Source organism: Rhipicephalus sanguineus, chromosome 6 (genome assembly GCF_013339695.2).
Source record: "Rhipicephalus sanguineus isolate Rsan-2018 chromosome 6, BIME_Rsan_1.4, whole genome shotgun sequence".
Taxonomy (NCBI): Eukaryota; Metazoa; Arthropoda; class Arachnida; order Ixodida; family Ixodidae; genus Rhipicephalus; species Rhipicephalus sanguineus.
In genome coordinates, this window is record NC_051181.1 from 169806438 (window position 1) to 169823142 (window position 16705).

The 16705-nt window shown below is 47.8% G+C and overlaps 1 protein-coding gene across 3 annotated transcripts in view; it reads right to left on the reverse strand.

Annotated features, from left to right (window-relative positions):
- LOC119397034 (E3 ubiquitin-protein ligase SHPRH) overlaps window positions 1–16705 on the reverse strand; it is a 269191-nt gene that overhangs the window by 215684 nt on the left and 36802 nt on the right. For all 3 annotated transcript variants that reach the window (XM_037664462.2, XM_037664460.2, XM_037664461.2), the window contains exon 6: window positions 6648–6773. In XM_037664462.2, coding sequence (XP_037520390.1) covers window positions 6648–6773 — 126 coding nt within the window. The remainder of the gene's footprint in view (window positions 1–6647; window positions 6774–16705) is intronic.

Genomic DNA, 16705 nt, shown 5'->3' on the forward strand with positions numbered 1-16705 from the left:
CACGCACTGACATACTGATTTTATATACACAAAACCCTGCCTATGTATGCGCAAATGTTTGCCATATCACAATATGAATTATCAATGCCGAAAATGTCACTCGTGGTCGAACAATAAACAGATGCAACAAACGTGTATGAACATCTGCTAGTCGACTACGAAAATGAAAAATAAAGGACAGCAAGAAACGCCGGCGATGTTTGCAGTCGACAGCCGACGACAACGTCGACCTACCAGCAACTGGGGCATCCCAAAGAGAGCCCAATCCCTTTGGACCTCCCCCGCTTCCTAATGAGAGCTACTTCAGCCCCCATCTACATCTCCTTTTTCTGTACGTCACTATCCAGCCCGTTTCATCCGTCAGTATAGTTCTGTGCTTAGGACTTCGATAGCGAAACAAGCAACGACGTACCAGCATTCTTTATTATTTTTTTAGAAGTACCCCTAACCCCCCCCCCTTTTTTTTTTACTAAAGCACGAGTATGGTTTTGTTGTCACCACCCTCGCGCGTTTTCTTGCTTTTATTGCTTTCACACTTGACTCTGCGGCCACTCCTAGCTTCGTTGGGTCCAGCTGTTTTTTGTTGTCAAACGCAGCCCCAGAAATTTCTCTGCACGTACGCTGCATGCTCTATGTGCACGACCGCCTGAGGCTGTAAAAAAGCGCGTCCCTCCCGTCCAGATGCAGCGGCGGGCCGTCTTTGAGACAGTTGCGATTTGCGGATATGCATGAAGAGTGGTAAGCGCGACTAGACAGGGACGAAGAAAGAAAACAGACAAGGACACAGCGCACAAGGATTTGCGGATAGACACAGATGCCGATCCTTCAGAAAAACAAGCATATATAAGTGCAGTAAAGCGGCACGCGGGGTGCCGACAAAGGTCCTTCAAGCGAATGAACGGAGTGAACATGCGCTGCAGGGCACACACAAATGGAAACAGTAGCTTCAACTACTTGGATCAGTTTAAAAAAAAAAGAATAAAATGCTCGACTCCCTCCCCTCCTCATTTTTTTTGTGATCTCTTTTTGTGTCATTGTGGTGGCCCTCTCCCCGCCACCAACCCCGCGTTTGTTGATACCCCCGCAACTACAGCGTAACCAGCCTAACCCCCACCGACCAAGGGGACACGCTCCACACCCCGCAAGAGTTTTCAGGAGAAACTGGCGGCAGCGCCCCTGGCGGGCGCTCAAGCTGTCGACGCGGAGAGGGCCGCGGCGGCGCGGCGCAGGGATACGGCAGTGAGCCCACTGCCCCATTCTAGTACACTGTAGCTGCGTGCTATGCATGCAGTTGGGCCTTTACAAAACCTGATGCGTTGTCGCCCTCCGCAACCATTCCGCAACGAAGGGAAAAAAAAAAAAAAAAGTTCTCCGCCCTCGTCTTTCTCCTCCCGTGCCATCTCAGGTTTTAGCGGGAGGGCATCCGCTCTTCGCGCTGCGTCGTCTGCTACCTTACAGCTCCGACTGCCATGACCGATACACTGAAATCGAAGAATCCTCGCATTTCGGGATATAAGTTCGTAGTACTGAGGCGTTGTTAAGATTACACGGGAATTAAATAACGGTCGTTATTCTGAAATGTTCGTTATTCTGAAGTTCGTAGTAGTGAAATATTTTTACATTGAAACTATGAGCAGTCGGCACGGGATTTCTTAAAAGTTCGTTAATTTGAAATGTTCGTTAATGTGGTGTTCGTTGTAACGAGATTTGACTGTATATGTGAGGAAAATGTCTTGAAAAAAAAACAGTTGTTAGTCTGTGCTCTGTGTTTGTGTGTACTCAGTCCGTCCTCGTATGATAAAAAGTGCAAATTTCCACGAAACTTGTGTGCGTGCCAGTATTTCAGCTACTGCTTCCCTACAAGAACAGCGTCTTCGTTCAGCTATCTCAAGAATTTGCAGCTCACATGTCTTTGCAGAACAGCTTCGTTACATAGGCAACACTTTTGTGCCTTGCTTTGACACTCACTAGCATTGTGATCCTCCCCACATACTCTACACTTGACAGCAGACCTTTTATGGCGTGCCCATAATGCCAGCACTTTACGCACTGGAGAGGTTGAGGGGAAAGAGGTTCGACTCTGCAAATTAGAGGGCATGCCTTAATTTCTGATGGTCATACCGACCCTGCAAATGTTACTATGACGGACTCCGTATTTTGTTCTTGTCAACCACATGTCCACACTGATAAACACCTGCTGGAGAAAACAATTGTAGTACTTCAGATGGTGTCATGTTGGCATCAATGCCACGGACTAGACCTCTGGTGCATGCTAAATGTGGAGGTATGAACGTGCTCACCGGATTGGATGCAAACATCGAGCACTTTAGAAGATCTTGCACACAGGAGTGGTCTGGGGAAAAGCCGATTATACCTCCTCTGGCGGACCTCTGTTATGTACTGGGTCGTCGCCGACCGCAATTCCGTCTGAATGGCTTTCGGGTTCTTCATCCGAATGATGCCGTCAGGACTAGAGCCACCGGAACGGATGAGATGCCGTTGCGTAAGAAAAAATACTCTGACCAGAGGAAAGCCCCTGGTCCAAGCGAAGTCTGAACTGCACAAAAACACCTATCAAACAACTATTGCATTATGATAAACAATGAAAGGACAATAAAACCAAAAACAGCTACTTAATCCTTGGCTGAAACCTCAAGAGCAGGCAAGCATCACCTTCGTTCCGTGGGAAGCTTCAGCCGACTGTGAAGGACGCTTCTTCTCTGTCGTCCTTGCGTCTCTTCAGTTTCCTCTTTCTCCCTCTTTTTCTCTATCTATTTCTTTCTTTCTTTCTATGTTATGCTTTACTCTTTCTTCCCACCCCCTTGGCATACCCTACTCTACAAGTCTGCCCCGCCACGGTGGTCTAGTGGTTATGGCGCTCGACTGCTATCCTGAAGGTTGCGGGATCGAATCCCAGCCGTGGCGGCTGCATTTTCAATCGAGGCAAAAATGTTTGCGGCCCGTGTACTTAGATTTAGGTGCACGTTAAAGAACCCCACGTGGTCGAAACTTCCGGAGCCCTCCACTACGGCGTGCCTCATAATCACATCGTGGTTTTGGGACGTTAAACCCCAGATATTATTATTGCAATAGCAATTACATGGGCAGTTTCGGCTGGTTTTTGTCCGTCCCCGTCGCCACCGCCGTCATGCGCTGTATATGTATGTATGTATGTGTGTGTGTGTGTGCGTATATATATATATATATATATATATATATATATATATATATATATATATATATATACATAAAAGCCCCAAAGAAAAATAATTCAGAAAAATGCTTCCGAAGCACGGAATCGAACCAGGGACCTCTCGCTCGGCAGCGCGTGGCGCTAGCCACTACGCCACGAAATGCAGATCATCCGCGTAGCTAACAGCGAGTGTTATATACACACCCTTTACCGCTGGCCGGACTCAGAGACGGCAGGCGCTTATAAGCATTTCTTCATTACCAGCGAGATGGCGCAAGGAGTGCGCTGGGCTTTAAAGGTCGCCGCCCCGCTCCTGCGAACGCCGATGCTCTTTGCCCAACAGGGCGTGGTCACCTTCGTGCGCTTATCCCAAGGAAAGAAGGGGGGCAGGCGCGGGGTTGAGCGGGGGGTTGTATTTCTTGTGCTTTACCCGCGATGTCCGTGCTGAAGTCACAGAGCGTACGAAGGTCACTTCGCTCGCTGCAGCGGCCGCATTTGCAAAAGGAGCGCGCTGTTCAAACAGAAATAAGTAACAACTGCGACATTTAGTTCGCGCTCGTCCTGTGTATGCCTGTTCGTTCGTTTCGTGCGTCCTGCTTTATGTTTCTGCAGTGCGCTTCAAGTGTCGAGCTGTGACGCATGATAGTTCGCGCTCGTCCTGTGTGCGTTCTTTTCGTGTGTCCTTTGGGCTCGAGCGACGCGCTGGTAATTTCGAGCTGCTTTCCGTTCTTCGCGTTACATTCCAATTTGTTGCTATTGCATTCATTGCTTCGCCGTTGCGGCGAAACTGTGACTCTTTATTATTACTCTACAAGGCTATGATATGCTCTGTTAGCATGCCTGGATAGCCAAGTGGTTCACAGTGATTGCATCCCGTGCGGGGCAGATCGGTACACATGTCCTAGGAGCAAAGCAGAAGGAGAGGCTCGTGATGACGATCATCCAAGGCCCGGCTTATTAAACAGCTCCGCCTGAAGAAATGAAGGCCTTTTACTTCCCTCCAGTGGGCCCATTGTCACAGCCATGTCTGAAAGAGTTCTGAATTAAATATTGCTGGCCAACATTTTGATGTGTTCAAAAAGAGGTATGTGTGCTTTGAGCCATTTCATCCTGTATGATATGCATTCATTACGTATGATCTTTTATTTTTTGTGATGCCCCCCTTACCCAATGCCTCTAACGAGGCCTGCAAGGACTCTTTAAATAAATAAATAAAAATAAACATGCAGTAGAACCTTGTGAATTCATTCAGCACCTGACAAGAATACACTAAGATCTGCGCACTAACTGCCAACTGCAAATCTGCATCTCCTGATGAGCGCTGACAATACCAACAAAGAAATGAATGCAATGTTGTCTAGGATAGGTCTTTTCCTTCTTTTTAATAAAATATCACACCTCTATTGCACTATGCATGATGGGTCTCCTGCACTGGTGCTATGAAAGATGTGTGCTGCCACCTGTTGGCACTAGAAGGTGCCAGCACCTTTCGTTGCCAATTGCAGTGGTTCATCTTATGCGCAGCAATCGAGTAACATGTAGATGACAAGTGCGCTTACTTGAATCGTTTCACAGCTGAGCCACAGCGCTTCCACACACCTGATAGAGGGCAATATATCACCCACATTCCAAACAAGACCCACACACACGAGTTATCTACTGTGGTAGCACTTCTTTTAGTGCACCACCTCTCTATGCATCTGTACTGCATACCTGCCAAGTTTGGAGAAACGGAATCCGGGAGATCTACTCAACGGGGGGGGGTACTGCGATAGCAATTATATGGACACTGTTAGCGGGATTTTGCGGTCGCCGCTGATCTGTACAGAGTCCAAACCGATAACATCGCTTACGCATCGTCTGTTTCACGTGCGAGTAAAAGTGTGCTAGCGCTAGGGACGAACGCGGTTGAAGCAGAGATGAAACGACCCGGCCGTCACCGTCACGCGAAGGGCACATGTGATAACGTCGCTCCGCGTGCGAGGCCTGTCGTCGCTTGCTTACCAGTTATTTTGTCGGGCAAGGGACCATAAGGGGCGCCGTTGAGACGGGGACGGTCGCAAGCACTGGCGAACACGCTATCTCGACAGACATCGGTAACGGCCACTTAAAGCAGTAGTGAGCAGTAATGATGCATTCCTTCTCTTGTTCGTCCTCTGAGCGTAGTTTGGCGCGCAAGCGGAGCTCATCTGCAGTCGAAGCGGCACTCATGTAATGACAGCGCCCGCAGCATCGAGCGGCCGCTACTGCGGGTTTGTAAAGTGGCTGATCGCAAGACAAAGCTTGCTAAACCATGACACCTGGCTGCGCATTTGTTGGTGTGGAGCTGCTGATTTGTGATTATGTCACGTGCAAGTATTTACGACAATTCATATCTTAAGTTTCGGCACAGAAGGAACAACGCGGCCGCTAGGCTGACTTGGTCACATTTGACGCATTATAGCTTGTTAGCAACCAAAATAATGCAACGTTTTCTTTAGGCAGAATGATAGATGACGTCCTTGACTTCAATCAGAGGGATTTAAAAAAAAATTAAAAATGGCCTTTTTGAGAAAACTATTTTCAAAGTTCGGCGTTTTTGGTAAATTACTTATGTTTCAGCCCACTTATCGAGTAAAATGGAGCGTGATAAAACCACGAAAGTTATTGTAAAAGAGAGCGAAGGTATCAAAGTTAATATGTATTGATTTTTGTTATCCTCGCTTTAACTTGTTTGCAGCAATAAATTCCTCAAATACAGGTATTTTGTGCGATTTGCCAAGTTTGTGATTTTTTTCTTCAAAAGTGCTTCGACAAACAAGGAAAATAATAGACTCATAAGATTGCATTTCATTTGTTCTTTGAGGGGAATAAATATTGTGACCAAGAAGTGCACCGTTTTTTCCCTAGGTGCGCTCGAAATACAGAAATCGCGAAAATGGCGGAAAAGTGTTTTTTGTGGCCAAAATTTGTATATTTTTTTTTCAGGCGAACAAATTTTTTTTTCGCAAAACTAACTTCGAAACCATTGTTCTGGGTGTAATGCCTAGACCTACAGCAAATTTCATGAAAATCGGGAATGGTGACCGGGACCTCGTGTTCGATCTTATCTGGACACACCCAGCAGCTAATGCTGCATTCAGTGGCACAAGCTCTATAATGTGCCTCATCCCCTGCGCTCACCTTGATGCCTCAGTTACGTCTTATATTTGGTGATGCTGCCCAAGTGGTGAGCTGGGTGAGTACGCAGAAGAATATGCCCTTCCTTTGGTCTTGTCCCTATTTTGTTTAGGGTGCCAACTGACATCATGCTATGGGTTTGAGAATAAAGACAATATTACTGACTCGAACATGTGCCACCTGCAGGACAACTGCACCTCTGTGCACCCAACAAGCACGCAGAGCTGCGTGAACCCACTGCAAGCAACCAGTACTGTTTCTGCCTGCCAATTATGTCCTAAAGGTTTGCACTCACCTTAGCAGGGTCCACCCAGCAGTGTGGGCAGAGGCTTTTCTCACCAGGAGGACATGCCACGTGGTGGTAGGCATGGCACTCGGGGCACTCCACCCGGGTCGGGGGCAAATCACCACACTGGTCGCTCTACAAGGGGCACAACACCAACATCTACAGAGTTGCACACAAAGAAGCAAATGGCATTGATAACCATATACAGCAGCTGCCAACCAACATGAAAGCCTTTCAGCGCAACTGATGTGCTATTCCCATGTCTTGCGTCCACCTCGCGCATGACATGACATAAGCTCCCAACGAAGCATGTTTTTTTCCCCAGTTTTGCATTTCTTGCCATGCATGATGATGTGTGCGAGTGGAGTGGCGACGGCAACTAGAAGACGACGAAGGTGATGTACCACACCTGTGGCACTTGAGCACCCCCCACGAGGGAAAGATAAGGGTTTCTGGCACCTTGTCGAGCTTCTTCCCAGTTCTTGGCATTTGCGAATCGTTGCAAGCACCCACGATCTAGGCCCACCTGCGTCTCCAGGTCAACGACCAATGCCCTCCACCAGGCCCAGCGTTTACTGTCGTGTCATCTGTCGTCACTTGTGGAGTGCAAGTGCCTCCTGTACCGTTGCCACCAAGCCTCTCCCCTACAGTGGCCTTGCCTCTTTGTACCCAACGTTGAAACTCTTCTTTTGTAACAAATTGCCAAGATGTACTTTGTAGCTTTGTGTATGCCTGTTTCTCTTTGTTTTGTATGTCCTGTACTATCTTTCTTTGTACTCTGTAAGTGTGTTCACCTACAAACAGCCTCATTTTCCCTGATGACTGTTACATCTCTTTCACTAAATCGAAGCAGCTTAGCTTTGTGACACCCTGGTTGTGAAGCGCAAGTGTCAGAGGGAATCCAAAAAACGGCAGGAAGTGGAAGATGGAAGCTGCGATGAAAAAATCCGTAAACAGGGGGTGGGTGCTCGAGCCAACGTTTCGACAAGTGGACTTGTCTTCTTCAAGGCTGGAACTGGTTTCCTTAGCTATCGTGTGTATATGCTTCTTGCTCTCTCCTAAAGAAGGGAGAAGGGGTGGGGAGGGGGGGGGGAGGCCACCGCGACGACTGGATGAGTCATAAAAAACGCAAAAAAAAGGAACAAAAAACGCCAGGCCTGCGCTAAAACCGCAGCACAGTCACAGCGAAAGCTGGAAGAGCGGCGTTTCTAGAGCCCGTTAAGCTCTCTTGGGGCTACAATACAAGTACACTAGAAAGGTACCCACTACGCCATAAATCAACATTTTTGTGAAGTTTGGAAGCACCTACTAAGCCATTATTCTTCATTCTGCGGAGAAGCGAGGCACCAGCTACACCTCTGTAAGGCATTATGTGCACTTTGTTCACGCGACGACTGGTGACGATGAAGGATTATGGCTCAGCCCTTTGTAATGGGTTGGAATCTTTAAACGGCCCACCAGTTATGTAATTTGCATTGGGTGACGCCCGGTCGCCATTTCCCTCTCCCGTCATGCTGTATAACATACGTTGACGTGGGAAAGAGACGGGGGGGGGCGAAGAACTTTACTGAGACCCCGAGGAAATGGATCATGCGCTTATGGGCTTCCTTGGCAAACAATACAAGTGCCCTTGCGAGGAACCCACTACGCTATAAATCATTGTAATTTTACTGAGACCCAGAGGAAGTGGATCATGCGCTTATGGGCTTCCTTGGCAACCAATACAAGTGCACTTGCGAGGAACCCACTACGCTATAAATCATTGTAATTTTTGAGAAGTAGGGCAGCAGGAACTCTGCCATTTTTCGTCATTCTACGGAGAGCATTGGTACCTGCTCAACCCATGTAAGGCATTATGCGCACTTTGTTGATGCTGTGCCTGATGACGATGAAGAATTATGGCAGGGTCCTTTGTAATGGGTTGGAAGCATTCAACAACCTACTCGTTGCGCAATTCGCATTGTGTGACACCTGGTTACAGAATTCGCGTTGTGCGACGCTTGGTGCTTATTTTACTCTTCTACCACGCTATATTGCATATGCTAATGTGGTTCCTTCCCGACATGAAGCCTGTATAGGACCTTTTAACAAAGCGGTTTCAAGCACCGGCATGGCTCAGAGGTTGAATACTGGGCTCCCACGCAGAGGGCCCGGGTTCGAACCTCGTTCCATCCTGGAATTTTTTTCTTATTTAGTTTTTTTTCTTATTTCGAGCGATACTGGTTACGGACACCGGCGGCGGCGGCGGCGGCGGCGGCGGACAACTACGGCGCCAAAAACGGCCGGTGAAATGATCTCATAACAGCTTTCGCTGTAAAAAGCGGGGGGCGGGGGGGGGGGGGGGGACGGGAGGGTGTACGTTTCACTGAATGATTGTCAATGGAAGCACGTGGCATTTTAACAATAGTAGGTTCAAAATGCCTAGAAGAAGGGCTTAACTCTCATTCGTTTTCATTGTGTATGTACCATACCGAATAGATTCAAGAGCCCCCTTAGAAACGTTGATGCCTGCTGGCTGGAGTGTATTGAACTTGTGAATAAGGTACGACTGTATATTTTCTGTCTCTTGGGGACCGGAAGTTTGACTGAAGTATGTAAAGTTTGAGATCTTCGAAGTTGTGACCTGCTACATTAAAATGCTGTGCCACTGCTTTGGGTAACTTTTTCGCCGTGTCCGCGCGATGCCCGTTTAATCTAATATTAACAGGTTGTCCCGTTTCGCCAATGTACCATTTTTGACAATATGAACATTCGATCATGTAGATAACGTTTGAACTAGTGCAGGTAAAACTAGATTTTATATGATGAACGTAATCACTTCCGGTGCTTTTAACTATAACGTCATCTTGAAGGTGCTTACAAGTCTTACATCTTGGACGAGAACAAGGTGTTATGTGGGCAGTAGAATGAGGGTTTACTTTTGCATGCACTAACATGTCCTTAAAATTCCTATTGCGGCGACACACGACCTTTGGTACTCCGGGAAACGCTTTTCTAAGGCGCTCGTTGCTTGCCAGTATTGGGTAATACTTATGGAGGACATTATTTATGTTTGGTAGCGCATTTGAGTATTTGGTTATAAATGCTGGCGGCTGGTTAGGCTGTGCTACGGGGGCCCTTTGAGCTAGTGATGATTTCCTATCTCGTTGACATGCTTCGTTGAAGACCTTGTTTAGAGCATCATGCGGGTAATTTCGCTACAGATCCTTCTTATACGCCTCGCCTGTCCTACAAATATCCCTTTTTTGCAGTGACACGGGTGATGACTAGTGTAATCTAGGTATTGCTGGCTGTCTGTTGGTTTTCTGTAAAGCGTCGTCTTTAATTTTCCTGCTTCAATAGACACCGTCATGTCTAGGAAGTTAATTTCACTGGAAGAATGGTGCATGGTGAATTTAATACTGGAGTGAAACTTGTTACAGTGGTCAACGAATGCGTTTAGTGTACTTACGCCATGTTCCCATATGATAAATATGTCGTCTATGTAACGGAGATAGGTGGAAGGCTTCACTGGACATGACTCCAACAGCTTCGATTCTAAGTGTCCCATAAAAATGTTGGCGTATGTTGGCGCAAAAGGGGTTCCCATACTAGTGCCGAAAGTTTGTAGGTAGTAGGACGAATCAAATTCAAAATAGTTTAGCGTCAGGACTAGTTTAAGTAACGATAGGTAAACTTCAGCATTATGTGCTTGCTTGCTTTCTATGAGTGATTTTGAGACCGCTTCAATCCCTTCAGCGATAGGTCTCAAAATCGTTATATAGAAAGTTCGTTAAACTGAAATTCAACCTTTCATGCAAGGCATAGTTACCGAAGGATTAATTTTAAACTGAAAATGCCACAAGAATGCTTGACTAATGCGGCAACATCAAAAAACCTTTTTTTTGCGTGAAAAAAAAATCATGTTGAGCCTGAAGTGCAGCAATCACAATTAGATGCCTTGCCAGAGTGGCATGTGTAGAGACAAAACAAATGCAGGTTTAACGCACTGTGGAATTGCGCTTATTCTGCTGCTGCATGTTGTCAAATCCTCACGCATTGACCAGAGTGTGCGACGCCTTCGCTATCACGTTGCCCAGCCGAACCATTTGGTCTCCACGAACGCGCAACTTCGAAAACCGTCGCATGTTAGAAAAATAAGTCACAGTTTCTCCGCGAGAGCGAAATAATGAAAGCCGATAGCAACAAATAGGAATTTTATACAAGTATAGGCTAGCAGCTCACTCCTTGAAGTCACTGCAGTAACAGAAGTGACCTATCTATGGCTCAGGGGCAGATCCAGGTGTCTACATAGGAAGGCGTGGGGGAGGGGGGGTTCCAGCATCCGATCAAGTAGGGGGGGGGGGTTAGAAAGGCTGAAGCCACTGCCTCAGCAGTGCATATTGGGGGGTCACGCATATTTGCAACAGCCCAGAGGGGATTATGGCGGCGCCTAAGAAGCCTTCGTTGGAAATGTGCATAGGGAAGCAGGAAATGGTAGAGCGATTAGGAGAGAGCACGGACAAGATTCTCTTTACCCCTTCTGGGCAGTGTAGCCAAGCAACCTGACAAAGGGGCAAACTCAACAGGCAGCCTGACAAAGGAGGTGGACGACAGGCACTGAAGGGAGGGGGCGAAGGCTGACTTGGGGGGGGGGGGGGGGGGCGTCGAGGCGATCGTCGCTACCCCCCCCCCTTGGATCCGTCACTGCTATGGCTTTAACGGCAGTTTTGCAATTAGAGCACAACACCCACAATGGTATGAGTCGTCTGCTGATCCCCTCTAAAGATATCGCGGCACACGCGACCACACCCGCTGGTACAAAGTATGCACTTCCTGTTGGACTCACGCAGCACACCCCCCTCCCAACTCTCTGGCTCCTATCTCCGTGCGGCCATCGCACGAAGGAGACGGTCAGCTCGTCACATCTCTGCTTACGCCCCGTTCGTCGGCAGCGCTCGCGCACTTTCACTCGCACACAGAGTATACGATGTGCGGGGTGATATAATCGCGATTTGGACTTGATAAGGAAGATCATGGCGAAGGCAAAAAATTCGCTGGAGCAAAATAGCTGCGGGCTAAGATCGCATGAAAGCACGGCAACAGTCTGAATTACGGCACATTCGATTATGGTGGCCACGTTTCTGTCCTCCGACATCGCGCGCCGAATCGAGCAAGTGGGACTGGCTCTGAAAAGTTTTGTAATTCGGCTTTGTAGCAAAACATCCACATAAGCAGTGGCGTGGCTGATAATTGCGAGCTGCAGCCCCCAAAAATATCGGTCGACTGCCTAAAAGTTGTTTCAGCAGTGCCCCTCACCGGGGGGAAAAAAAAAAGAAAAAGCTTTCACTTGCTGTAAATGGGCCTGTTAGTTACGCTCGCTCTCGCCTGGAAATTTATTCTATTCTTCACAGAGTCCTAAATGGCATCTTTGCAGCTCAGGATCAGAGTGAGTGAGCTCTCCGATAACCGCCAACAAGCGTCGTCGTCTTTTATCTCGCCGATCGGGTTGGCTTGCAAGATACTAGCCTTGACTCAAGCTCGTTACATCTACTCTACCGCCTCTACAACTAATCATGCTTCTTACTTTACAATCGGGTGCTAATGCACAGCACGCGCGACAAAGAATACAGAGCACACGGTGAAGTCACAGAACACCCTGACAACAATGCGCGATACGATGTGCCGTGGTTCATAGTTCCCGCATGCCACGCATTGTCTCCCATTCCACCGCTCCGAAGGCGAGGAGAGCATCGAGGTTCACCCCTTCCCCGCAGCCGCAGCAGCCGTTCTATTTGAAAAATGCGTTCACAAAACCTCGAGCCAGCTTTACCGCAATTTTCGTTCCCTTTCAATAAAGTTACTGTGGATTTTCCCTGATGGGAGCACAATTTCCCTGAGTTTTCCCCGAGTTTTTCCAGACTATCCAAAATCCCTGAGAATTCCCGGTCGGTAGACACCCTGTATACACATACGAGAAAGAAGGTGAGGCTTAAAAAGACTTGCATCCCAGCCAATTAATTATGTCATGATGCTCAGCTGCAAAGATAAGAGTATTTTCTCGTGTATAACCTGCACCCCAACAACAACATTTATTGACGAGTGGCTAGTTACTGAAGGTGGTAGGATCCCAGGAACCCTCTGGCCTGAACCCCCCCCCCGCCGTTGGGTCTGGGCGACAAGTTGTTGACCAGGTCTGACTTGGAGATCACAGCCTCCAATGCAGGAAAAATTTTAAAAAAAGATCCTCACGTATCGCCATGAAGCTAGATGTCATGAGTGAGAGCCCTTCGGAGGCAAAAAGACGACGAAAAAGTGTTCGAGTAGGCACGAGCGCATGCTTAGAAGATTCTAGAAGCGGGAGGTGAACCAAGCCGCAAAGGAAAACAAGGAGAAGTGAACTGGGAACAAGCCGATGATGATTTTAGGCCTAACGGGCCTAGTAGTCAGGCCAGCATTACAACGAACTGTATGGACAGGCAACGACCAACTCATCAGGCTGCAGAGTGGACACTAAGACTGGTGAGAGCATCGTGAGCCATGACGGATGACCGAACAGGAATGACGACAAACTTGACTTTGGCAATGAACCAAGTCGGCTGCAACAAGTAGGTCGGCCCGAAGCACCATCTGAACTAAGGCTACAGTAGTGCAGTATGTGTCAAGCTTCAGTTTGTTTGCAGTCATTGGCATTTCTGTACATTTTCTGTGTGCCATGCATTTGTTTGATAAATGTGTTGTGCTGTGCCATGAGTCTTTGTCTGTGTCCATCGCCTGGAACCACCCGAATCCGTGACACTAGCTTCCTTACATAGGGCAAAAGTACGCCAATTCCTGGGGACGGCAAAGCTCACTTACTGGAATAAATTACAGGGACCAACCACAGACAGCATTTCTAACACCAACCTGGGCAGGAGAATGGAGTGTTTTCCTTAAAGACACATACAATACCCCTACCAAAGAATATCGCACCACACCAGAGGCGTCGGCAGTAGACAACCACCTGGCACACCTCTGGGTGTCCGCAAAAGTCCAGCAAAGCACTCGCAGCAACAAAAACAACACCACAAGCTACAATGCCGGACAGCAAATGCCTATGCCAGAGAGCTCAATAACAACGACTGGTAAACTCTCTGCGACTCCCGAAGCATCAAAAAGACCTGGGCTATCCTTCGTTGCATGCTGGACCCCTCCAGCATGCGTGCAGAAACGAATGAAGAAACTCATGGGAGAATACCCAGGCACAGAAGAGGACTACTCCCTATACCGTGGAAGCACAGGCACCCTCACCTAGCTTCAGGGATTATCACGGCCAAGGAAACCAAGATTTAAAACAGAGCAAACGGAAACCTTTGCAGACATTGAAGCAAAACATGTCACCTGGCCTAAATTCGATTACCAACGCGATGCTGAGAAACCCGAGTGATGCGGCCAACCAAGAGCTAACCGATTTCTTGAAAGACGTGTTATGGAAACCCCGTGATCGACTACCCTCGGAATGGAAAACGGCAAGCATAATTGTAATACCAAAGCCGGGTAAACCATGCGAACTACAAGTACGGCCCATCTCACTCGCCTCATGCCTGGGCACAATATTCAAGTGAGTCGTCCTCAACAGACTAAAGACATGCATAGAGCAGCAAAACGGTTTGCTTCCATACACAGTGTTTGCCTTCAGGAAAGGAGTATTGGCACAAGGGGTCTTCCTGCTGCTCAAAGGCTAAGTCCTGAACTGGGAAGTCCGGACAAAGCTCGCACTCGACATTCAAGAATGAGGCCCTCGAGGACATCGGGTGTGCACACAGAACATACTGGTACATGCAAGGCTCCTTAAAGGGGTCATGAATCACCCCTCGCGCTTGGCGTGAAAAACACCTTGGAATGAGCCAGACCCTTCCCAGGAATATATAGCCGAAAGAATTTTATTGCAATAACAATTATATGGACACTCTCGGCTGATTTTTGCCGTCGCCGTCATGACCCGGATATGTATATGTATATATATATATATAAAAGGCACCAAGACAAATAAAGCAAAAGAAAAAAATTCTGAAGTACCTGACCGCGGATTCGAACCAGCAACCCCTCATTCCCCAGTGCACTGCGTTAGACAACTCAACCACCCGCCATGTATGCGCCGACAAATTAACGGCGAGCTTTTATATACACCATGTACCGCTGGTGGTAAGTAAATCTCGGAGGAGTGTGAGAATGTTTTCTATCAAGCAACGCTCCTAATTTTCTTTCGGTTTGAAAACTGTCCTTGAGACACGCACGACAAAATGGCCATTTTTTGTACCCACTCGTGATGTGGAAGAAAAAAAAACAAAGAACACCGGGCACACCTTGCATCAGATGCCCCCGTGTGGCAAGAGACGCAGGGGCTCACTCCGCGCGCCGCAGTTTAATTAAAAGAAGAAGAAATATCTAAGAGAGTCTGATTCTCCATTGTCGACACTTGCAGCGTGTTGCTCAAGCACAGAGACGTAACAACTGTGACAGTTGTTAGTTCACGCTTGCCCTGTGCATGCCTGTGTGTTCTTTTAGGGCGTCCTTCTTTGTGCTTCAGCAGTACGCTGCAAGTGTCGAGCTGCTTCTGGTTCTTTGTGTGACATTTCAATTTCTTGTTATCGCATTCATTGTTTCGGCCTTGCGGTGAAACTGAGACCTGCTTTTTTCGAAAAGCTAAAGTAGGACCGGAGATATAGCGATCGCTATATCTACATGATGCATTCCCTCTCAACTCGCTTCATTCCGGAGGAGAGGGCAGCGCCGTTGGAGGTGCCCTGCCCAGCTCATTACGTCACCTCGCTTCAATGTCGTGTGGTTTCCTTTCCGCGTAACTTAGCGGTGTTGACGGGTGCTGCTGACAGCTAATAGTTCCAGTTGGCTGCTTCTCGCTGCGCGGTCTGGCGCGGTGTATCGTGTCTGAGGTTTAGGCACTGACGCGATCTATATGCATTGGTACTGTCGTCTAATCCACTATGTTTCCCTTAGTCGCACGCCTACTTGCTTGGAAGCGCGCATGCTTACGTCCTCTGTGTGCAGCTTGTTTTCGAGTCAGCAGCAGGCGTAACAGCATGTTGATGGATCCCACGCTCCAAGCGTGGATTGAACGTACGACACGGGAAATGGGTTTCGACCCTTATAGTGACACACCACTAAGGTCTACAACTTGGGAACCGGCAGCTGCCACTGACCGTAGGAAACGGAGGTTGTGTGTGCGATACACTGCAAACGCAAACTAGCCTAATTGGACTGTTTTAAGGGCTGCAGTCCTCCTTAGGTACTAGTACCTGAATCTGGACCATACTCCCGTAGAGTGTAATTAGGTGTGTTAATAAGGCTCTGCATCCTCAATTTTACTTTGTTAAGAAATTATGTGGATAAAAGGCGGGAGAAAGGAGGCAAATTCACAATCTAACGTCATTCATCATGAACAAGACCAAAAACTCCCATTTCACCTCCTCTGTCATGCTTTCTTTTTATTTGTTTCTGAAGCTCTCTACAATGCCTTCAGTGCTGGCGGGCATGCATGCAGCTGTGCAGGGGGAAGAAGTGTGTTGTCATAAGAAGGCAGAAATTTCTCAGAATGCTTAATAAATTCATGAATGCACTAATTAATAATTTCTTTATCTCGTTGACTGATATACATTGTCGTACGGAATGCTGCAGAGGGCACACCTTGGATTGTTGGGCTCGGGTTCACAGAGCACTTCGACCACAGAATGACTTCGCTTATGTCATTTTTCCATCAAATCAAAATTAAACTAAAAGGAAAAGCCAGCAAGCCCTCGATGTGGCCGATTGGCACGGCATGCGCACCCAGTATACGCTTTTAGATAACAAACTGGCCAAGGCAGCCTGCCTCAACGCACCGATAAAATCCCGTGCGGAGAAAACGCGATGCAAAAGAAAAAAAACACCAGGCCTGCGCTGAAACCGCAGCACAGTCACAGCGAAAGCTGGAAGAGCGGCGTTTCTAGAGCACGTTGTAAGCTCTCTTGGGGCTACTAATACAAGTACACTAGCAAGGTACCCACTACGCCATAAATCACAATTTTTGTGAAGTTGGGAAGCACCCACTA